We start from the raw sequence: 23,660 nt of genomic DNA, 5'->3' as shown, positions 1-23,660 counted from the left end.
AGCATATTTTTATATAATGCATTTGTCCTCTGCAACAGTTATGCCCCTTTATCCCAATAAACAACACAGTCAAAAGCCAACAAGCTAATTTTCAAATCACTCTATTCTTTACGTTTTCAAGGCTGCAAGTCATTCAATTTGGTCACTTTTAAGGAATCTCTGTCCCTCTGCTGCCAGGAATCCTCCTTCAGTTCAGAAGCTGCAACTGAGTGTGTGCAGTAGGACACTGCAATATGGCAATATAAAAAAAAAAAAATTAGCTGAGATCATCTAGATAATCTTCAGCTTATGTTCTGTCCATTTTACTCCACACTGCGTGGGCCACATGAAACGCAGAAGATCGACTACCACGTTTCAGACAACATCTGGCACCTACTTAGGAGATGCTGAATGGCTTCTGCAGCACCTGAAGATGCAGTTTTATTTGTCAACCTCACAAATGAAAGCATCTAAAATTAAAAGGAAAAATAAAACCAAACTCCACTTGCCTTCATCTCCATCATCTCCAAAAGGGTAGAAGAGAGCAACTGCTAAATTGATGAACACAGCCAGGTTGAAGGAAATGCTCCCCCAGAGAGAGATGTGTCTGGAGAACCAAAACAGGGCTTGATTATCTAGAAAGGGGAAAAGAGCAGTAATCAATGAAATGAAAGCAGGAAGAAACTCAATCAGCAAGAGAATTAATCTCAATCTGAAGAGAATTAAAAAATACAGATTAACGTAGAAAATATGCAGATCTTTAAAATTAACTAAAATACACAAATATTAAACATAGGTTTGACGTAAAACATAGCTTCAAACAGAGCTTTTAATCCAAAGATCACAATGCAGTTTATTATATACGGGAGTTTTGCCCCTGGTAAGATTTTAGGACTGGATATTTTGCAACAGAGTCTTTTCAGCTGCCTATGAAACTGCAGCCTCTGTGCAGGGGACACAAAAAATAGATTTTAGCACTCTGAATGCCAGTCAACCAGAAGACCCAGAATGGGTCATCCAGATAACCTAATTGGACCAAATGCACTGCTGACATTATGCAAAGAATGATGGAATAGGCACAGTTTCAGAACTCTGGTATGTTCCCAACCTTTGTCAGGCTGAAAACATCTTGATCTGCTTTGGGAAGCAGATAAAATTTGGTCTGACTGGGGTTTGGTACTACGAAAGCTGACTATTTCCTGCATGATACTCAGATGTCCAAGGTCACCTGCTGACAAACAGTTCTGTCCTCCTGCTTAAAAGGACTCAAACGAGCCATGATCTCCATATGTGAAGTGCTGTAAAAACACACAGGAATAGTCCATATCCCAAGGAACCTACAACCTAGTTAGAGAGGGCTAAAAAGGGAAACAGGGCAAAATAGGGTTAAGCCTTTGTGTCCAGAGTCACATAAACGATTCAGTGAGAAGGCTGAGAACAAAATCAGAGGGTGCTAAGACCCAGGCAAGCACTTCATATATATGACTGCACTACAATATGTATAAACGAACATTCAAAACAAGATTCTGTGTGCAATAGTGCAAAAAGATCTCTGGCCAGAGGGGTTTTGCGCATGATGTGTCCCTATTAATTAGGTTTTAAAATACTGAAAACCTCCTGGAAGAATGCAGAACAACCAGCTAACTTTTTATAAACAGCAGACTCCTTCAACTGCAAATGGCTGTCTCAGGCTTTAGTCTAAATAGACTTTAATGGTGATTAAGCAAATATTCAGATTTCACTGTGATAACCTTAAGCTGCTGACTGCTGAGTTTTAAGCATTTGGAGCCACTGCAAATGACATCTGTCAATTTAAGCAACACACACTGCATGCTAACGGATACTTGGCTACAGAATGAACTGAGCCTCAACTTGTATTATCTTTTCAAACACAAAAAAAACAACACAGAGACTTGTGAGCCATTCCACTGATGAAAGGAATTGAGAAATTTCTGTTCTGAATAAAAATAAATCAATTTTCTTTGTTTATAGCATTAGGCAGGTCTGGTCCATCTAAGTGTTGAGTTGGGCTCTTTTATTTGTGTTTCTTAAGCAAAACCCCCAGATATGATTTTGTTACTGAAATAATTTCTCTACAATATACTGACTTTTATTCCCAAACAGACTGTGCAGATAGGGAGTTATTTTGGAATCATTTATTTTTCCACTTCTATTCCAGTCAGTTTGCCAGTACAGACAAGTTCTTAGAGTGCCACCAAGACAAGAAGACTTGGGCTGATAGGGTTCATGCTGAAGACTTATTGCTGCTATAAGGAAAATTATAACCTGAGAATTGACATTTATAAAAATTGCAACCAATATCCAGGTTTCCATCACATTAAGGTTGCTAAATATTGCTTTGACTACCCAAACTGCCTGCTGCTCTGACCACAGACCCTGTTCCTCCTTTCGTTCCTGATCAGTTGCTGTGAGCAGCTGATGTGTTATATTCTTAGAGAACCTGCATTTTAGCAGTGAATGACTCTCATGTATTTTTATGTATGTTCAGCGTGGAGAAGAGAAGGCTTCAGGGTGACCTAATTGTGGCCTTCCAGTCCCTGAAGGGAACCTGCAAGGGGGATGGAGAGAGACTATTTAGAAGGGCCTGGAGTGACAGGACAAGGGGAAATGGCTTCAAACTAACAGAGTAGGTTTAGATTGGGTATTAGGAAAAAAGTCTTCCCTGTGAGGGTGGTGAGGCCCTGGCACAGGTTGCCCAGGGAAGCTGTGGCTGCCCCATCTCTGGAAGTGTTGAAGGCCATTTTGGATGGGGCTCTGAGCAACGTGGGCTAGTGGAAAGTGTCCCTGCCCATGGCAGGGGGTTGGAATGAGATGATCTTTCAGGTCCCTTCCAACCCAAACCATTCTGTGATTCCATGATGTATAAAATACAACTTTCTGCTCCAAAAGCAAAGGGCAGAGTTGACAGTGGCTGAGCTGGCAGGAGCCTCCTGTCCCTGGGACATCAGCAGCAGCCCCAGTCCTGGTGAGGGTCAATGGCTCTGACAGAATGAGAGAATCACAGAATACGCTGAGTTGGAAGGGACCCACAAGGATCATCGAGTCCAACCCTCAGCCCGGCACAGGACTGTCCCCAAGAGTCCCACCATGTGCCTGAGAGTATCATCCAAAACCCTTCTTGAGCTCTGTCAGCCTTGGTGCTGTACCCACTGCCCTGGGGAGCCTGTTCAGTGCCCAACCACCCTCTGGGGGAAGAACCTTTTCCTGAGATCCAACCTAACCCTGCCCAGACACAACTCCAGGCCATTCCCTGGGTCCTGTGTCCCTGGTCCTCACAGAGCAGAGATCAGTCCCTGCCCCTCCTCTGCCCCTCCTGAGGAAGTTGTAGCTGCAATGAGGTCTCCCTCAGTCTCTCCCAGCTGAACACACCAAGTGCCCTCAGCCGCTCCTCACACGGCTTCAAATCAAGGCCCTTCCCCACCTTCATTGCCCTCCTTTGGACACTCTCTAAGGGCTTAATGCCTTTCCTACATTGTGGTGCCCAAAACTGCCCCCAGACTCAACATGAGGCTGCCCCAGGTCAGAGCAGAGTGGGACAGTCCCCTCCCTGATGCCCCCCAGGACAGGGTTGGCCCTCCTGGCTGCCAGGGCACTGCTGACTCGTGTCCAACTGGCCAATGACCAGGACCCCCAGAGCCCTTTCCATGGCACTGCTTTCCAGCATCTCATGCCCATCAGTGAACTAAACTAGAAACTCAGGATACCTGCCTTGGCTTCACTGCCCCTCCTCCTCGTGCCCCTGCTCTGATCTCTCCCCCGTGATGTTGGCCATGCCTGCCAGCCTCTCCCACTGTCACGGGATGGACACCAGTATGGGCTCACTGGGACACCCTGCAGCCCAGTCACGCAAGGCTGATGTGAACTGGCAGAGGGGAACTGACTCCATGGGAGTCAGACAGATTTAAAGCAGCTGAGGTTCTGGTGAGAGATGCTTTTAAGTGACTGACATTTACAAGTTTTTTAATGGTCTTTTAGGAATCTGCAAACCTCAAATATGCAGCTACACATGTTTTTGTTAAATATTAGGGGCCTTGGCTTAATTAGGTGCAACGCTATTGAGTTGAGTAGAACTACACCCAGTTCATCCATCCCTCAATTTAACTTTTGGAGTCCAAAACATCATCTTGAACACATTACTAACTGCTCCATATTATGCCTCTTTTATGGTGGCATGCAAATGTCTCAGCTGACCTACGCTCTCAAGCCCTGAACAGTTTTGCCTGTGGTGGTATCAGAGTGAACAGAGAAAAGTGTATTATTAAAATCAAAGGATTTTAAGGTTTAAAAGCAGGTTTTTAGCATAATGAACCCATTTTTTTGAAATTGCAATACTTACTCCTAATTTTCTTTTGCCATTTCATCTCATTGTACAGATCCTCCGTCTGCTGGAAAAAGTCATTGACTTTGCTGCCTTGTTCATCTCTCTCTGTTGTATTGAACACTCGACTTTTGGATTCCCGGGTGAGGAATTCACAAATATTGGGGACAGGGAAGACGATCTGTTCCATTGTTCTATCGTGGCGAACAATCTATAAATAAAATACACATTTTTGTCAGGATCAGTGACTATCCAATCATTTTGTCATATCTTTTCTTGTTCACAGCTCCCCTTTTATTTATCAATTAATGCATAAATTATTTGAACATCACAATAAAGTCCCAAAATGGAGTAAAACTACTTTTTTATTTTCAAACACCTGCCTGAATAAAGTGGCCAACATATGTCTCAAGCAAAACCCAGGTCCAGACTTCCCTAAGTAGAAAAAAACGTTCTAATTCAGAATGCTTCAGTTTTGCAGCAAACTGAAAAAAACCTCTCCCAGTAAGAAGTGCAGAAGTTCAGGGGCTTTCTGCTCAGATTGCAAAATTATTTGCTCACCTTGAGTCTGTTTCTGTGATGGGATAAGTTGTGAAGGTGAACATGCAAAAATAGCACCTTGTTACTCAGACAGCACCCATATCTTGTCAGTCTTTATCTTCTTACTTGGCAAAACCCAAGGTTCTGAATTGTTTGTATTTCAGAACTGACCAAATTATCAGTGAGTGACCTGGATTTTATTTCATCTTACCCCACAGTCATCAAAATTTCTTCCCCATTCTGATCGTGGTCTCAGCGTTACTAAAAATACAGAAATGGGTAGAAAACTCATTTTAACTCCTACACCCATGTCTCTGTACAGCCACTAGTGAAAAAAAAAATCACTATTTGACTTTCAAATCAAACAAATGAGATACCTTAATATAGGGGAGATATCTGACACACCAAACAGGTCCAGGTCTGCTTTCAGAGAAAGACCTGTGAATATCTATTTTGTATAGCAGCAGTGCTGGGTTGCAGAAGAAGTTATTGGCCACAGAAAAGCTGACCACAGTGCTTGTTTAATGCCTAAATTTACAACCTACCCAGATAACTCGGCTGATAATTGCCAAGAGATATCTCAGCAATGCCCAAAGTATTCAAATATATTAAGAGGAGTTCTGAGCTGCCCTCTGGACAACCACAGCCATGGAGCTTCCATTTATTCTGTGGGGGGATAACATGACCATTATCAGACAAAAGGGGTGGTGGGAAACAGAGAAGGACCCAGCTGTGGGCTGTCTTGATGGACGGCAGGACAACACGGACCTGAGTCATGTGTCAGGACTGCTCCCTCTCCAGGCAAGCTCAGCTCCAGTGCTGCAGGAGCCTGGGAGCCCAGTGAAGGGCTTAGAGATTATTGGACCAGATTCAGGCTGGGCCTGTGTGCACCCATGCTGTGCATTTTTCACACTTGGCCAGTTTTGGACATGCTACAGCTTTTCTGAGGGAGAGCCAGATGCCTCCGCTCCCCGCAGGCTCTCGCAGCAGCTGCCTTTGCACCACAGAAATTCTGCTCCTGACAAAGTCACTGAGCTACTCCAGTGCCCAACTCCTATCGTGATGCCTATGATCCCATGAAACCTGCAGGAGCCCAAAAAGGGATATAAGGGCCAAAAAGGCCCAAAAAGGGATATAAGAATTATGAACCTAAATACCTCTGTGGTTCTTGATCTAAATCCAATCCATGGCAGGTGTAAAGTTTAAAATAGAGAACAGAACTGCTGAACCAGGCCAAGCCTTAGTCTTTTAAACAAAAGCCACACTGAATGTCTACACCACTTCAAAACCCCTTTGTACTCCAGCCAGACTTTTAATTTGATCAGCCAGCATCACTGGCTTTGAAACTCATGATTATTTATTTGAGTGATGTACCATACAAGATTATTCTTGACTTCATGACACAGCTACTATCCGCAGTCAGTATTTCCCTAACAAAACATGTTTGGTAACACACAGGAAAGCTCCTGTAAAATGATTATTTAGAGCCACTTTTGATATAGGTGCATTCCTTTTTCTCCCACAGTCAAAAGCACATTATTCAGCTTTCTCCTCATAAATAATCTGCACCATTTGAATAAGCTTTGCTGCTCAGAAGCTTAAAAAGAGGTGATACACCATGCACAAGATGCAGACTTATCTCATATTCAATCTTCCAGGGAGCAATTCTTTACCTCTATCTGTGCAGTATGTTTGGCATAAAACCTCAAGGCTTCATCTCCTTCATCTGGATCTGACCCTGGCTTCAGCATCTGTTGCAATGTTTTATTGTGACGAGCCAACTAGAAAAAGAAGAAAAATCTGATTTATGTCCTGCTGCTATGTTTTCAGCTCTATCATCTCCACTTAACTACCACAAATCCCCCTTCCCCCCATTCCCATATACTTACATGCTCAACCCAGTGGGGCTCTTTCCACAGATAACAACAAAAATGTAATTACTTGAGAACAATAGAAATAATTTAGTCTTAAAAAGTCAGCAGCAAGTCTTCGGCTGAGATTTATGAAAGGCAGCTTAGCCTGCAGCCTAGATGGTTTTTGGAGGGCTTTTGACAAATGCCAAAAAATTAGACTGAATGCTTCTTTTCACTTGAGTTTAGACATAAAATTTGCATACCTCTGAGTACAAAATTACATTTCCAATTAATTTTTCTCTGCGATTTCAAAACGCTAAACCAGGTTATAGGTTGGTATTTCAGGGCTGGCAACAATGGCAGTAATGTCCACAACTATTTCAAAGGCAGCTGGACTGCAGTGGTGGGAAAATACACTCTAAACTGCACTGTTTATATACATAGCAAATATATACACAAACACAAATATGTATTTCCGACAAGCTTTTATAAATTATATACTTTATATGACTCATAAAATACATCTGTTCTATGTTGAATGGTAAACTTTTTAAATGCTCGATGGCTGCACAAAGTTTAAACACAAGAAAGTTGGCAAATGCATTCATGACCTCCCTTAGGTGAGTGAGAGAAAGACCTAATTATAAGGCATGAGAACACACTAAAAATGCAGTTTTCCCCATATCCTAGTGAATGGTTTTCATCCAGAATGGATGAGGCGTTTCACCTATTTTAAGGTGGGAAAAAATCGAGGCAGGAAAGGCAAGGCTGCCTCGCAGATATGACCCGGGTCTGAATCACTACACTGACATTACCACCACAGCCTAGACACAGCCATTAGAAACGAGGCAAAATGACCACAGGAACCAGGCTTTGAAGTGATGATCACCACAGGTGGACCAGGATGTACTACAGTCTGGTGAGGAATTATAAAAATAACGGCACAGCTGCAAAAGGACTGTCAGGGATCAAGTCTAAAAGTAACAGTAGATCCAAACAGATCTTGTAATAATCTAAAGAGAAAGTGATCTCACTCATTTGTAAGATGTTTGCATGTCTTACCCCCCCCCTTCTTTCATTTCCCAGTAAGGCATGGAGGTGGTACATATATAATTTACTCTGTTTATAGTTCCCTAGAATCTACTGATCAAAATCAATTTTCTTCTGGATCTTGATACAAACTTATTAATTAAAGATGAGTAATAAATAGAACATCCAAAAGAAAAGAGAATAAAAGAAAGGGATATTCAGGAAGAATAAATGTGCTTCCTAGAACTTCCTTAGGGACAGAATTCTGCTTGACCCTGAGCCAATGTGTCAGAACATCAGCATTTTATAAAAGGCTCATGAGCAGATATTCAGGGAGGCATACAAAAAAAATAACATGGGGGTCAACTGCAGAGGAATGTTCTTTCCATTGGCAGTAGATTTCTGCCCTGAACAGTTAATTTTTTATGCTATCTAGTAAATGCATGGCTAGTCTCATTACACATATCAGTTTCTTAACTTAAACATCCACTTATTTTTGAGACTAAAAAGGTTCTTTAAGATTATCTGACTAGTTCTTCTCTTTCATGCAAGCCACATAACCTGATCCAGTGAGCAGTCTTTGCAGTATGCCCACAATAACTGCTTAGCAAGGCAACTTGGATTCATTTTCTAGAAGTCTTTTGCATCCCCCTCAATACATGCTCTAGAATCATGGAGAAACAAGATGAGCTTGTGGAAATAAGACAGTCACTGTTTAAAATTTCCCTCTAACCAGAGTTACTGCTTTTGCCTTGCTGCTTTACTGGATGTCCCTCTGCTTCTGTACTTAAGAAAGGGCAAGCAATAGTGCCCAGTTCACCTTCTCTGTACCATTCATCATTCTGTACCCCACTGTCATGTTCTCTTTTATTTGTCTCTTCTTTAAATTAAAACAATCCCTATCTTTCCCATCCCTCCTCAAATAGAAGACCCTCTGTGACTCAATTATTTTCCCTGTCTATCTCCAAATGCCCTTTACTTTGCCTGTATCTCTTCTTTAAGATACAAAGAGAAGAACTGACTGGACAGAATGCAATCACACCGTGCTTGGAGTGATGAATTAGCATAACCAGAAGCAAATATATTCCCCTTTTTTAATCTTCTGTAATACGGACGAACTTTGCCTGTACCCTGACCTTTATTTCTCCAATATGAGCCATTAAGATTTTGTGTTTTCTAACAAATGACAAGTCAAGGATGTATGGATAGTTCTTATTATTAAAAGTATGTCCGTTTGGAGAAAGGGACATGGTATAGATTCAGAAATTTCCATTAGTACAACAAAAAACTTTCTATAATCATCCTTGAATTTCTATACAGAATTGGAAATTCCATTTGTAAACCATATGAAATCTCCAGGTATTGCTTCCTGATATGCTTTTAACTGTCCATAACTTTTAGTGTAAAAGTATTGCTTGGTAAGTGTCAGTAACAGAAGTTCCCTCACCACGTGGACTAGAAGGGAAAACCATCTCAGCCCTCTGGTGGGACTGGCTAGAACAGGGTGTTCAGAGACTGCTGGGGATCTGGGACAGTGCTGATGCATATTTTGCTCTCAGGTTTCATGTGAACAGCAGCCATACTCTTTAGAACAGCATTTATTCAGTGATCTTCACTGTACTTTATGAGGCTGTGCTTTCAGGCTGTGACTGTCTCGTGCTGAGACAGAGCCCAGCACGGCACAGCTGGGGCTTCCTGACACAAGCACTGGACAAAATGACCCCAGGAAGAGGCCAGGATCTCCTGTGCCAGCACCTCGACTGCCAGAAAAGACACATCAGCAGCAATGAGGGATTGCTGACCAAGATGGAGGAACTGCAGCAGATTTCGGGAGGGGAACCTACCTAAAGGCACCAGCAATTTTGAAGTGATGGAGCTGAATCTTCTCGTAGGCAATAAGCACTCATAACTTCATTTCTCTCTGCTTCCACATCTCTCTGTATCCACTCACCTTCTGTGTACTCTGGACCTTCAGAGAGTAACCTGAGGGCAAAGAGCCCATCTATTTTCTGCTCCTGTTGTAGTTCCTACATGGGATGGATTCCTCTACATCGATACAATAATAACTGCTGCTAATATTTCTGTACTGTCACAGCTACAGTGATGAAAGGCTGTTGTGGACAGCAGTCTGTGAGAGCTCAGGTCTGAAGCAGAGGCCCACAGTCTGACACAGAACAGCTTTAGAAATGCTGTGTTATTTGGCAACTACAGTGTTTTCTGAAGCTCTGCTTTCACGATCCCTCCTTCTCCCCATAATGAGCTCAAAGGCCCACGTGGCCAAAGGGGACTGTGTCAACAGACTCCTTGACCAGCACAGAGCTTTTTGTGAGATCAGAGACACACCAGTGAAAACAACAATATAGTGGCAAACTGTGAACCTAAAACATGGAAAGCTTTTCCAAGCTTATAATTCACCCAAGGTGACAGTCTGTGAGTGGCACGTAAAGGCCGTGCAAGCTCTGAATATTTTTTTCGTATTTAACTCCTGTGTTATATCACAAATCTTCTGGGGCGGCTGGAGGACAAAACACCAGATGGACATGGCCAACAGCAACTATAATGAAAAGAATTGCCCCCATCTATGTTTGCAAAGCAAAGCTCAAAAATGCATCTCAAAAAAGCACTGCAAGTGTAACTTATAAAAAAAAATAACCATCTCTAGAGCCTGAATTTGCACAGACCCCCAGAAAAAAATCACCTTTGAGGAGAAAACTCTCTCAGTCACTCACTCTCTCACCCATCAGCCATGCCAGTGACAATATTTTAGATGTCAACACTGTACTTTACCACTCATTAAGGAATGTAGGGACAAGGAAGCAATACCATATAATGGAACACTGATTTCCAAAGAGGGGATGTGTAAGGCAATAGCTCTATGAATAAAGATCATTTGGCTTTCAGTCAGCTCCTGATGAAGGACTGTTGTTCATCTTGAAAGATTTTTACTTTAAAAATTTGGAAAACACTGTAATAAAGCATCAGTACAAAATGTGAAAGATTGAGGACAGAGCAAGAACACTAAAGACATTTATAAAGAAACAGGAGAGATAAATGACAGAATTACAAGTAATACTCAGTCTAAACTCCTGACACAACATGACTATAAAATCAGATCTGCTACTCATCTGGGATGCCATATATGATCAGCAGTGTGGAAAACCACAGCAGACTCAGCTTTGGCAATTAACAATACACGAGTTTCCTGCAGGCCTTTTGTTTTAAAGTCAAGATTACCTTGAACAAAAAATGAAGTTATTTAAATGTTCTTAAAGAAAAAAGTGATTTAAAGCTCTGAACATTCATTTCATCAGCCTGTCATTAACTCATTGACCTGGGATAGTAGATTGGTTTGCCAAAATACGTATGTGTATATATGTGTGCATATGGAAAAACTTCTGGGAAAAGAGAAGGTTATTCTCCACTTTACACCAGTAAAGTGGACAGCAGTACAAGAAATACAAGCTAGAAACAGTAGGTTGAAGCCCCCCAAATTCTGAGAGATCTATTTCACTCTCCAGCATCAACTGCCAGACCTGGGGGGTAAAGGTGACTTTTTATGACTGGAATGGTACAAAGGGATCTTAACGAGTGAGGCTTAGTGTCCTGTAGGCAGTCAGGGTTTCCATGGAAGAGTTGCTTCACAGGCTAAGTGTCAAACATGTTAAACTGATTTCCTAAAAAAAGTTGATGGAATATTACGAAAAGCGCTGGGTAACTGGCTGAGAAGCAGAAATAAAGACACAAATAGTTCCTGTGCCTTGAAACAATGTACACTTACAATATTAAGAAGTATTACAAACACTTAAAAATAGAAAAAAAAACTTATTTAGACAATTATTATCTTTGTTAACATTCCCTCAAGTTTCTTCTCCCAGCTGTAAGGCTGTTACTGATTGGGAGATACCTGGCACACCTGACAGGGGAAGGGCACTGGGTTAGGCAGAGAGTGTGCAGGGGACTGGGGCATGTTTTGGGGTGAGAACTGGATTTGGGGGTGTTTGTAAGCTCCAGAACTGCTCAGTGCCCTCTCTGCCCTTGCCCCATTCCCCAGCTCAGCTCACTAGACAACACTCTGGTGTGCCAGTGAGCTCCTCTAGCCTGTCAGGGCACAGAGGCCACTCCACAGTCCTGAAAGTTAATGAACTACAGACCTTGGGGGAAAGTGAGGCAAGAGTGTTTGCACAGACCTGATGTCCAGTGCGTGACATCTGAGAGATCTGCTGTGAATTATCTTCACCCCTACCCAGTCAGTAACCAGACATGCTGCAGGGTGGGCTGCCAGCCCAAAGGCCAGTGGTCTTCCACCAGGGAGAAATGAGACAAAATGTAACTTGCAGCAGCAGCAGAATAATTGCATGTGCTCAGATTAGCTTCACCTTGCTGTGCAAACAGACTCGTGCAGCTGGGGCTCATTTCCAGCCAAAATCTCTTCCTCTTTTTTCTCCTCAGTCCCTTTGGCTCCCGGAGCCAGGCAGTGTGAGATCTGGCACCACCAAACCCCCTCACAGGGGGATAACCCAGTCATCTCACCGAACGCTTCATTTTCTGCTTAGAGAGCAGAAAAGAATAAAAAAGACACCTGGGGACTGACAAGAGAAACCCCAAGGACTGAGAAACAACAGCAAAGAGAAAGTTAAGGGAGTAGCAAACTGGATGGGTGACAGACAAGGACAGGAGACAGAAAATGAGATCCTCTTTCTCGGCGTGCCAGGACCTTACCACATGCCAGCTCCCTGCCCAGGGCAAATGAGAACATTCCTAACCCACCGGTAAACAAGGAGAGAGAGAAAGCAAAGGAAAAGGAAATGTCATCTTAACCATAACCAAGCAGAAACTTTTATTCCAACTGGCTTTACTAAGAGCAATAACGACTTCCCAACTCCCCACGTTCCAATCAAAGCTGAATGGTGCTTTCTGCAATACACAGGGCAACTTCCTTTCCAGAAGTCATTACAGTTTTATAGAGCAGCACCTTTGCACTCTGCCACAAAGCAATCTGTTAACAAACATTAGGAACAGCAGGGATGGAGCAATGGGAGCCTCTCAAATCAAGTATTCATTGATTTCATTTAGATGATTATACCGTACAGAGCAACCAAAAGGGTTTAGAGTTAATCTTTCCCTGATGGCTTGTGGTACATGAGCAGGCCCCTGGGTGGTCCAGACGCTTTGGATTCTTTTGCTGGGTCTTCCATGGCCTCATGTAACCTCTGAGACACCAGCTCTCCTCCCCAGCCTCCACGTGGTGCACACTACACATTGTGGGTAATAGTGATCTACCTCACCGGGAAGGGAGAAATAAAACACCTCAACATTATCATATAAGAGAAACCACCACAGTTAAGTGAACTCCATTGCTATTATGTTCGCAGTCCCCCCTCCATAGTAATGCTGTTGCTATTTTTGTGGTGTGTTTGCTGTTCTTTTTTCCCTGATGAAAACCAGCAGAAGACAAAATGACCTGCTAATATTTCAGTAAGTTTTACTTACACTTGCCTTCTCTGTAATTTCTTTTACTTACCAAAAAAAAAAAGTGCATGTGCGTGGGGAAAGTTCAGGTCAGATAAAAAGATGTTGCAACCAAAGAAAATCAATTTGAGGTGAATGTATGTGAAATATCTCTGCAGGCCAGGTGTAAAATGTCATGGGCAGCTGTGCCTTCTCGAATCAAACCAGCTCAAGGGTCTCATTTGGATTTTGGTGTACACTGATCATACTGAACACAGAATGTGGGCAGCAGTATTCAATCCAGAAATATTGCAACAGGATGACACAACTGCACTTGTAGACTGCCTCCCATGATTACTGTAAGCAAAGTTTTGGAGGGTACAGAATGGAAGGAAATAAGGAGATGATGAAAGTGTCAGACGTGATTATAGGAACATAACAAGAAGGTTCAATGGAAAAGGGAGAAAAAGAGAGCACAGTTATTGCAATTAGACTTCTTCATAGCACAAGGCAGAAGATCCCAAACACATGCAACTTCTATGAAAGGCAAATAAAACATTGCTCACCAACATTGTATAGACACAGTCTGAGATTTGTGTCCATGAATCCCAAATCCACACAGCAAGGGAACTGTTCACCTCTAAAAGCCACCAACACTTTATATGAATACAAAATACATGCACACACCTGAGATAAGTGAGCTGTGAAAGGCACAACATTTTCGGGAACTCTTAAAATCCTTTAGCTACCAAGCACTTTACTTTCTATGTTTCCCTTCTCCTCAGAACATGATTCTCTGCCAAACAGCCATCTACTTCTGTCCAATATGTGGCTTCTAAAGAAAAGCAAGGCTAGTATAAACAAACAGAAGGAGGAACTGCTTATGATTCTTACTTTGGGGGCAGTGTGGTGATGGGAACCACTGTTTTAAGTATGGACACACTTCCTTCTGTAAGCCATAACACTAGAAGAGGTTGACTGGCAGCCAACCTCCCTTCCACTGGCACCATGAGTAGAGCAGAAAGTATCTCATGGATTGATACTTCCAGAATGGACTCATCCTGAAGAAGTTCAGGGTCTACCTAAACCACACAAAAACAAGTTGGCTCCCTCCTCGTGTTTTCTCACCCTCATCTCATATATTTTGCAGGATAGTGCCAAGGTTGCTTTTCCACACTATGACCCCTTCAGCTGGACGCATTTCACCACCCCAATCTGATATAACCACCAGCACCTGCTACAGACAGGTGTGGCTTGGGAGAGGCCACAGAACATCCACTGCCCTTGATGAGGCTGGGATAAGCCAATCTTCAACGAAGAGCATTACACAGGCTCAAGTCCTCAGTTGCAACTTGGTCTCATGGCTCAGGACTTGAGTATGGACGTTATGTGGTCAGGTTAGTTGTTACAGCAATGGCAAAGTAAAAAGTCTATTCATACCCAGTCCTCTTGGCATCCCACCTTTTCAGCATGCAGAAAAACATGACTTGCTCATTCAGAGTTAAAAACATATGAGACTCAAGTAAACTGCTGAAGCTGCAATCTGCCAAATTCACAAAAGACATGGATTTCCTACTATGTGCTGGGGCCTGATGTATACACTTTGTGGGGTACAAAACAGGGCAGTGTACAAGTGTGGAGATGGACAGGAACTGAGAGATGTCTTCCTTCAAACAGTAGCAGCAGTGAGATTTTCCACCATTTTCAATCATGCTGTTCAATCTCTGCCTCCCTCTCCAATTAGCAAAGTAAAACACCTCTAAAAAAAAATTAGGAGCATAGGAACAGAGAGCAGAGAAAGTAAAATGATGCGTTGCTCTTTCCAACTCTGTGTTATGGCTGTTGTCCTCAGGAGAGCACTTTCACCTGGCACCTATAAAGTAACAGTTCCTGGTGTGAGAGCAAAATGGTAAAAATTTCACCTCTCTCCCCATCAGACATTCCCGACTAAGGCTGCTTTACACAACCAGCTAGCAGCTAAATGGTGTTCTGCAGACTCAAAGAAGGAAAAGGCTGGAAAGACCAAGTTCATTTGAGGCTATACCATTTGTAAAACAAACTCTGAAAATCTTTGCCCATAGAAAAAGGCAGAGAAACCATTTCTTTAACCCCAGGTTGATTAGATGCTTATCCGTGTGCAGGTCTGAAGGTGATCAAAAGTAACTGGTCGCCTCACTATGGGTGTAGAAAAGCATAATCAGCCGTTAAAACTAAATTTCACAGCTGGACACTTTTATTCAGTATCTCATAAAGCTGCCTCAGAAAAAGTGCAAGGTGGACCTCATTTTCGGCTTTCTGCACTGTGTTAAACAAGTGAAATAAAGAGGATGGCAGCTGAGCTCTGCCTATTTGTAGATTACAAATTCAGATCTTGTCTGGAAAACTCTATGATGACTGAGATACCTAATTAAATTATGACATCAGAGGAGATGAGAGTTAAAACGGAGCAACTGTGAGGAACAGACATATTTTGACATTCTGTTTAATGCTCTTTATTTTTGTTAACCTGTAATTACTTCAATGACTACTGAACATAAAAAAGGATGTCTTTGTTAGAGATGTCGTCCCCCCCACCCTGATTTTAATTAAGGTGTAGGATTTCACAATGCCTAATCTGAGGCCTATTAGAATTGCTCTGATACTATTGAGACCAGACTTTACTTCCATGATATTTCCAAGGTTACCCTCACTTTCTCTCAAAACAAACAAAGCAAGTTCCTCCCAGCTTAGAGTGAAGTGGTTTAGTGCTGCTTGAGATATAAGAAAAAGAGCATTTTACTTCATTTGATGGCTACGTCAAATGGAAAAGCCCAAGATCTGTTTCCAGAGCAAAAACTCAACCCTTTGTGTAATTCAGCTTCCAAAATAAGGGGAGTTTGTTGCAATCTGAACAAAGTAAGCAGCTACATTACATACATTTCTGACAGGCAATATATACACAGAGCAGTTGAGGGTGACTGAAAGTGCAGTCTGCTTTGAAGAGCGACTTTGGAAAGATGGCACCATGTGGTTCCACATTTATTGCCTCCCAAAGGCTTCTGGATTGACTTTGCTCACTTTGCAAGTTAAACGATTTTTAGTTCCACACAACACTTCTCCAAGCAATTTCAATAGTAAAATTTTAAGTCAAGATGTCCTTTTCCCCCCCATACATCATCACTCTGAATGAAGACTGTGCATGCCAAACACAAGCGGGCAGCTCTAGGGTGAGAGCACAGTTTGAGGGCAACAGGTCAAGTTCTCTACTAGTATAAATCAGCATGAATCAGTATTGCTTGCCTGCTTTCAGTGGAGGCATTCCCACATAGACCAGCTGTGGATATGGCTAAATGAAGGCCCATTCTTCAAGTGGGAAGCTGAGTACCTGCCCCATCGGTGATACAGAACCAAAGGAGGACTAAAGTCACTCTGCCCAGCCCGTGATGCTTCACACAGCAATAAAAAGGTAGTGTGGGTACTGCTAGTACAGGGCTGCAAACAGAGCCTGAGAGCAGAGAATGTCTTAAACAGTATTTCATTGTCCCACAGCCAATTTTCAGAGTAAAACCACAGACTAATGTGAGGATTTCACAATGCAGACATTTGACAAAGAAAGGATATTTCTTCTGGTGTAACGTTTGGGCCCCAACACCAATACAACATATTTCCCAATGACAAAAAAATCTTGTAAACCACAAAACACAAGGATTACAGAAGTTACAGATAGAAGAAGAAAGCCACAAAGCAGAAATATTAAGGCCACCTGTGCCCTAGTGAAATGCACAGTCGCCACAGTCAAACAGGATATATCGCTCATTAACATCACATATAATAAATCACACACATATGTATAATAGACACTTTATCTTATTCTAGAGAAGCAGAACCAGAAAATTCAACATAAGCTAAAACTTCTGTGGCCCAACCTACAGTAAAGAGCTGTAGCTTGAGTCCTAGGAGCTCTTAGCAGCCTAAGTCAACAGGACACCAGATGGAAAACAGAGGTCCCCGTGTAGGTCCCTGTCAAAGTCAGAACAGGATTCTGAGGTGAATGCTTCCAAAGAGAAGAGGGGGGGGAAGGAAAACATCAAAGGACAAGTTGCCAAGGTTATAACCTGAGACCTAACAATGAAGCACAAGTTGCCAAGGTTTTAACCTGAGACCTAACATTAGCCACAGACTTTGTTTAATCTTTCAGGTGCTCATTAGTGTCAGGCCCTCGTGGCAGCCTCCATACTGCCTCGCTATACTGCAGCTGGCTGAACGTGGAGTTATATACCATCCTAATGAGCCTCAAGGAGGGTGATGTGCCTCATTGGCTTCTGTTTCAATCTTGGCAATCTCAGTGTAAAAGCCTTGCAACTGTTTCTGATTCTGCTGACATTTAATTAGCTGGTGTCATTTTGATGCCATAGCCTGTCTCATCAGGATGATAACTACAAAACAACATGTGGAGCATAAAAGTTCCATGAGAAGTTTCAGGTCTGGCAGCCAAGAATACGAGTCCCCTGACAGTCACGGTTCCTGGGACTGCTTCCCATTAGCCCTTTGTTTTGGCATCACTATCAGCAAGAGCTTCTCTGTTAAGGAGAAAGAAGCAAAAAAAAACCACCCCAAAAACCTGCAAACTTCAGCATAGCTTTGCAAAAAATGACATCCTTTAGCTTGAGAAATTCTACCCATCCTGCAGAAAGAGAGCATCCTTATTGCACCAACTCACAACTATTCATCCTGAAGGACAGGTTCATCCTACAGGATAGACTCAATCATCTTCTGGGCTCAAAAGGTTGTCCTGTTTATTTAAGTATGTACAGTATTCTTCTCCATTTGCCATCTGGTGCTTGGGAAGACAGTCTCCAATAATACCTGCCAATTGCTTCCTGTTCACATCAGCTGCAGAATTTGACAATGGTCATTGCTGCACAGAATGTGACCGATCTATACTTTTACTGAATATAACCAGTGATTCTGGAACAGTAAATCTATTTACACCAGACAAGTTCAGACTTTTTTGTATTTGGGTCTTTTTTTCCAAAATAATATTCTCATACACTAAACACAACACTTTTTTTTTTTAGAGTGTACCATTCAATTCAAATGAACCAAGACATTTCATTGATGACACAGAATCAACTCAAAATCTTTGTCTGCAGAACCCAGGCACATCCTAATGTTTTATAAATTATGGGACTCACAGGCCACACATCTAACTGAGGCAGAGGATGAGCAGAAAGAAACCAGCAAGCTTAAAAAATTCACTGAACCAGTGTAGTCCCCAGATCTCAGCTCTTTTGGAAGATCCTTGCTGGAGCTGAAAGCTGCTTCCCAACTGGATAAGGATAACCCTAGCTTTTGGAGCAAAATCCTCTGGGAACTCCTAGCTCCCACAAGGACAGGAAAATCTTTTTTGGGTCAATATTAAGGCCAGTAATGGCAACACCACTATCAAGGGTGAAGGTGTTCTTGCAAGATTTTTCCACTTGGCATCTGTTCATTTTATTTCCATGGAATAAGCGCGATATTATTGTTTCAGCTAGTTCATGCCCACTGCAGGCTACTGGGGATTGTAACTGGTTCCACCAGTTCCCTGTCCTAAATCACCTTTCAGGTGCTTCTTTTCTGTGTCTCAGAGAAGGTGCTTGTCAATGCATGTTACTGAGTCATTAATTTTTGCCTTTTTTATCAACATTTCTTTTTAAAGGGTCAAATTTCACCCCAAATTTGTGCCTGATCACAATCACACTTCAAGCAGAATACTGTTTTGTCAGCCTGGGACAGCCCACCCAGTTCAGAAAGCTTTGGATTCTCATCCTAGGGGAAAAGTCACACAGAGCGATCCTATTCCAAATTTGGAGGCCCACATTTACAGTGTCACTTCTTGTTTCCTCACACAGCAAACCGTGGAAAATTGGTACCCATTATTTTATGCAAGGAATCCCTTGACCTGACCTGTGTTATATGCAGGTCAAGACAAATGGATGAGTACAAGAATCCACATTTACCTTACAGTATATGTTTTAATAATTTTTTTCTATTTTATACCTGCACACACAAACTCAAGGGAAAAGGAGGACCAAGGTCTAAGTTCACCAGTCTAAAGGCTAAAATACAGCAAAGGGAAGGAAATCCAGGAGCTGCTCCAAACTACAGCACCAAAAATAGCTACCCACAAAAAAAACCCTTAAGCCTAACAGGACCTCCCCTCACACACATACACACATTTATATCCAGTATCTTATGAAAGCTCTTCTTGCCTTAGGAATCCACAATAGTAGCAGCACAGGAAAGTTTATTTGAGAAATACACATTAGCATGTCTCTTTAAAAGACTTTTGGAGCACTAATGTGCTCAGTGATTATGCTCTTCTCAGCTGTACCACCCAATAAATGCCAATTTTCCTCATTAGTTAAGTGTCTGGGATCGAGTGAGCATAGGAGGAAAGCCAGTGGAGCAGTTAAAGCAAAGCACTGGGGATCAAACAGGCCATATTTGCTTCCCATGACAGCTCAGGACTTGATGTCTGTACCTGCTTCTGGCTTGGTGTCTTCACCTCTAACACCAGGTAATACAACCTACTTTAAGATAGGGGAAACAAAATCAAGGAAAGCTTGTAACTGCTCCAAAATCCTACAAAAAGGAAGATTAAGTCTTTAAAAAAATTATGAAACCACTATTATTGTTGCCATTTCTTTATTCTGCTGGAGCCTGTAAGAGTCTCAGAGCCATGCAGTTCCAGGCACAGCATTGATGTGGAAAATAAAGGGTGGTCCCTGCCCTTGGTGTACTCAAATCTGATGAAAGCTATAGGAAGACACACTAAACACAGACCCACATAAACAAATGGCTTTGTGCTCCTTAGAATATTTCATATTTGGATAGCTAAATTGTTTAAAACTGACTTCAGTTTCTCCTTGATGAATGTATCACGTCCAAGTCTCATTATCAAACCAGTCCTATTTCAAATGTCAAAAATAGTAATTTTTAAAAAATAGCTGGTAGGGTATCCCTACTCTCCAAAGGAGTGTAAATCCATGCCATCAATTATTACATTTTAATTGCCCAGTCAGCAAATATTCTTCATGTGTCTACACTAAGAAGGAATATACTGCATGAAGTAAACACAGCAGTAAGACATTAGTTTGATAAAGCTTGCCAAGTTTGATAAAGAAATCTTGATTCAGTTATTAATATATTAACAGATACATAAGGCTGAATGACTTATTTTGCCCAGTCCATTTAAAATTAGCACCAGAGAGGAAGGTGTATGACTCGTGATGTCCAGTTGCTACAGTCTGCTCAGCAGTACCTGCAGCAAGAATCTTACAGTTCCCAGCAAATCTAGCTCTTTTTCCTTGGTTTATTTTAAGAACTTAGAAATGGAAGGACACTTCCAGCTGTGTTAGTCTATCAGAGGATAGCCTTGTTCAAACTTGTGTTCATTTATGCTGTATGCCTGCACTGACAGCAGGCAGTGTTAATTCTTCTGACCTTACGGGGTGGAGGAAATGATTTTTCATTAAGTCTTGGTGGCACCAGGAAATTTTATATTTATAAGTAGTTTTGGTACTCCATCGGGATATAAATATTATTTTAACTTAATCTTAAAAAAAACAAACAACAAACAAAAACAACCTTCTATTTACCTGGACGTGACAAGGAAATCATGGCATTCCAAGACCTGTGCTCCCCTCTCCAGCAATGCATTTAAACATACACTTAAAACCAAGCAGTTGAGAAAACACTTTGCTGGTCTGAGACCACAGAACACGTACCATGAAAGCATCAGTACCCCTATAGTCCTGCAACAGCTTTGGGAACCAGAGGGAGGAATTTATAGGGCGTTGAGAATTTAAAATTTTTGTACAGTATTACAGTTTGCTCCCTTATTCCCTTCCCATTCACATCCTTCTAGATCAAGGACGTGCCTACACAGCTCTGCAGGCAGATGAAAGTGCACCCTTGCCATGCTGCAAGCTGACTAGGAGCTCTGTAAAGTTATTTCACGTTCCTGTGACCCTCATGAATAAAGCCCCTGCTGAAAGGTACAGTGGATTAGCTTGGGCTTCATGCCTGGTTTAGACAGTTTGCACCTAGTTGAAAAACACAGAGAAACACTCCAAAGTATTTTCTGTTGACAGAAGCACATATATATACATGCATACAAACTACAGGAGCCTGGGGTTGTAGCCAGTGCCTTATCTTAACTTCACAGTAAATGCAAAGGGATCACGAACCTCACAGAAACACTGCTAACTCCAATGAAGTATTTTTGAGTTTGTAAACTTCTGAAATACTTTGTTGTACATAAGAGGCAGCAAGCTCAAGGAGTCATCTGAAATGCCAGAGGATTTCTTTAGCCTATTATAATTTCTTTTTTTCTGCCACTTAGAAACTTGATTCTCCTACAGCAATGCTTCTGCATATAAGAATTAAGTATGAAACTTTTTTTGTGCTACTGTGTCAAAAGCTTTTGTAAATCTCTACGTAGACATCACATCAAGATGAAGTCTCTTCACGGACATTCTTACTGGTTTTGCAGAACAAAGTGTGACCTGCTTTAACACGATCTCTTGAAAGGACAACAATGAAAATACCATCCCAATTGACTGAGGCTTGAAGAGAAGAGGTGTAAGAGGTGATGGAACTCTCCACAACACCACTGGCATTCCCCTGAGACCACTGTTAAGAAATGAGCAATGTCAGGTTCAAGGCTTGGCTCTGAGCATGACATTTGAATTAGACAAAGAAAACATAATCTCCTCCATGGATGTTCAAGAAAATGGTGAACCCTTTCTATCTAGCAATAATAGGCTTATTTATTTCTCCAGGGTGTGACCTCAAGCACCAGTTTGTGTTGCTCCTAGAAGAGCTCCGTCTGGACAGAGCCCCTGCCCCAAAGCCAGGCAGCAGAGCAGGGGTGCAGCTCAGGGTAGTTCCTCGTGGACAACTCACTTCTGCTTTCTCTCAGGGGCACTCCCTTCTCCTCTCTGCCCATATAATAGCTAGAACAGGAAAAGTGAGGAGGAGCAGCAGTGTCCAGACAGACTGGGGTCAGTGCAGGGGAAGCAGCACAGCTACGGCATGTGGCAGGCTGGAGGAAGATGAAGAAATAAAGGAAAGGAAAGAGAGGACAAAGAAACATGTGGAAGATGTGTGACTACTGGCACGACATGGCTACTGTGCCACCTCTGTGCATGTACACCATGTACCAGTGTGCACGTGCACTTCCATACGTGTGCCTGTGTAGGGGTTGGAGGCCGTAAAGAAGATTTACTAGCAGAAATCTCAGCCTTGCTCATGGCATATGTACAACTTTCTATGCACTGTGGGTCAAACATTTACCAGAATGCCTTTTGCTTCTGGTAAAATCAACCACAGGAAGGGCAAGGAAGGATGTAGTGGTGGCAAAAATGCAGAACTCACCATCGCCCCGAAGAGCACAACGACAAAAACTGAAAGTCTGAGCTCCCCAAAATAAACTGTCTGTGTTTGAGGGCTGGAATAGCAAAAAGAGGAACTCTTGGTCTTGATTCTGCTGTTACAGGGGGACCAAAAAGCTGTAACTAGAGCAAGTGGTCACAAGGAAGCATCAGGAAAGTGACTGAAGAGCCACACTGGTTGTAGAAAAAAAGATAAGTCCAATGAACTGTGAGAGCAAAGAAATAGTATGTAAATCAGGTCAGCTAAGCCAAGCAGAAGGCCCAGGCACCAAAAAGCCACTGACACAGCAAAGCAGAGGGTGTTTGGAGAGAGAAGCAGCAAAGGAACCCAGCAACAATGGCCTTACTGAGGAGGGACCACGCTCGTATCCTGCCCATCCCAGGGCGAGCAAAAGGGCACACATGGAAAGAGTTTGGGGTCAAAGATCAGCAGGCCTGTGCCAAGAATTCTAACTTTTCATTAGCAGAGGACACAGAAAGGCCCCAAATTGCCTGCCCTTCCGTTGCTTTGTTTTGATATGGGGCTTGACACGGGTGCAAAGCTATTGTAAACATACGTACTGAGTTACAGAAATGCAAGAAAAAGAAAACGGTCTTTTTTTCTTCTTTTTTTTTTTTGGTAAAAAGATGAATATTTTTACAGCATACAGAGCCAGTCATGACATTTAATTTTACAGAACAGGAAGGAGCTCAGTAAAGTGCTGTAAAAATATCCACCCTTATGCAACCAAAGTGCCGACTATGGATCAGGAATAGCTGGGGAGCAGCATCATGGACCCCCCCAGCTCCTTGACACAGATCTAGGGACAGAGAATAATCTACAACTCACCTTGGTAGTGACCTCTTTCATAAAATGACCCCAGCAGTAATTTCAGATATTGTTTTAGGCCTATTCTACTCCCCCAAACCATATTTTCCATGTCACAGACCCCGTTAAGTCATTTAACACAAACTGTAGGCAGAAAATACCAACATTTCTACTTGGCAGGCTTTTAGATTTTCATTGTAAGCATTCAGACAAGCAGTAAATAGCCATGCAAGGTAGAGAGCTAC

At 42.3% G+C, this 23,660-nt stretch overlaps 1 protein-coding gene across 2 annotated transcripts in view; it reads right to left on the bottom strand.

Moving 5' to 3' along the window:
- Positions 1-23,660, bottom strand: part of ITPR2 (inositol 1,4,5-trisphosphate receptor type 2) — a 237,783-nt gene that overhangs the window by 42,007 nt on the left and 172,116 nt on the right. For both annotated transcript variants that reach the window (XM_027693537.1, XM_027693538.1), the window contains 3 exons: positions 6,532-6,639; positions 4,337-4,529; positions 489-614 (listed from right to left, as the gene is read on the bottom strand). In XM_027693537.1, the coding sequence (XP_027549338.1) occupies positions 489-614; positions 4,337-4,529; positions 6,532-6,639 (427 nt within the window). The remainder of the gene's footprint in view (positions 1-488; positions 615-4,336; positions 4,530-6,531; positions 6,640-23,660) is intronic.

The sequence above is a fragment of the Neopelma chrysocephalum genome, unplaced genomic scaffold, assembly GCF_003984885.1.
Source record: "Neopelma chrysocephalum unplaced genomic scaffold, ASM398488v2 Primary Assembly neopelma1_92, whole genome shotgun sequence".
NCBI lineage: Eukaryota > Metazoa > Chordata > Aves > Passeriformes > Pipridae > Neopelma > Neopelma chrysocephalum.
Note: the sequence above shows the minus strand (reverse complement) of the source record. Positions and strands in the feature narration are given on the sequence as shown.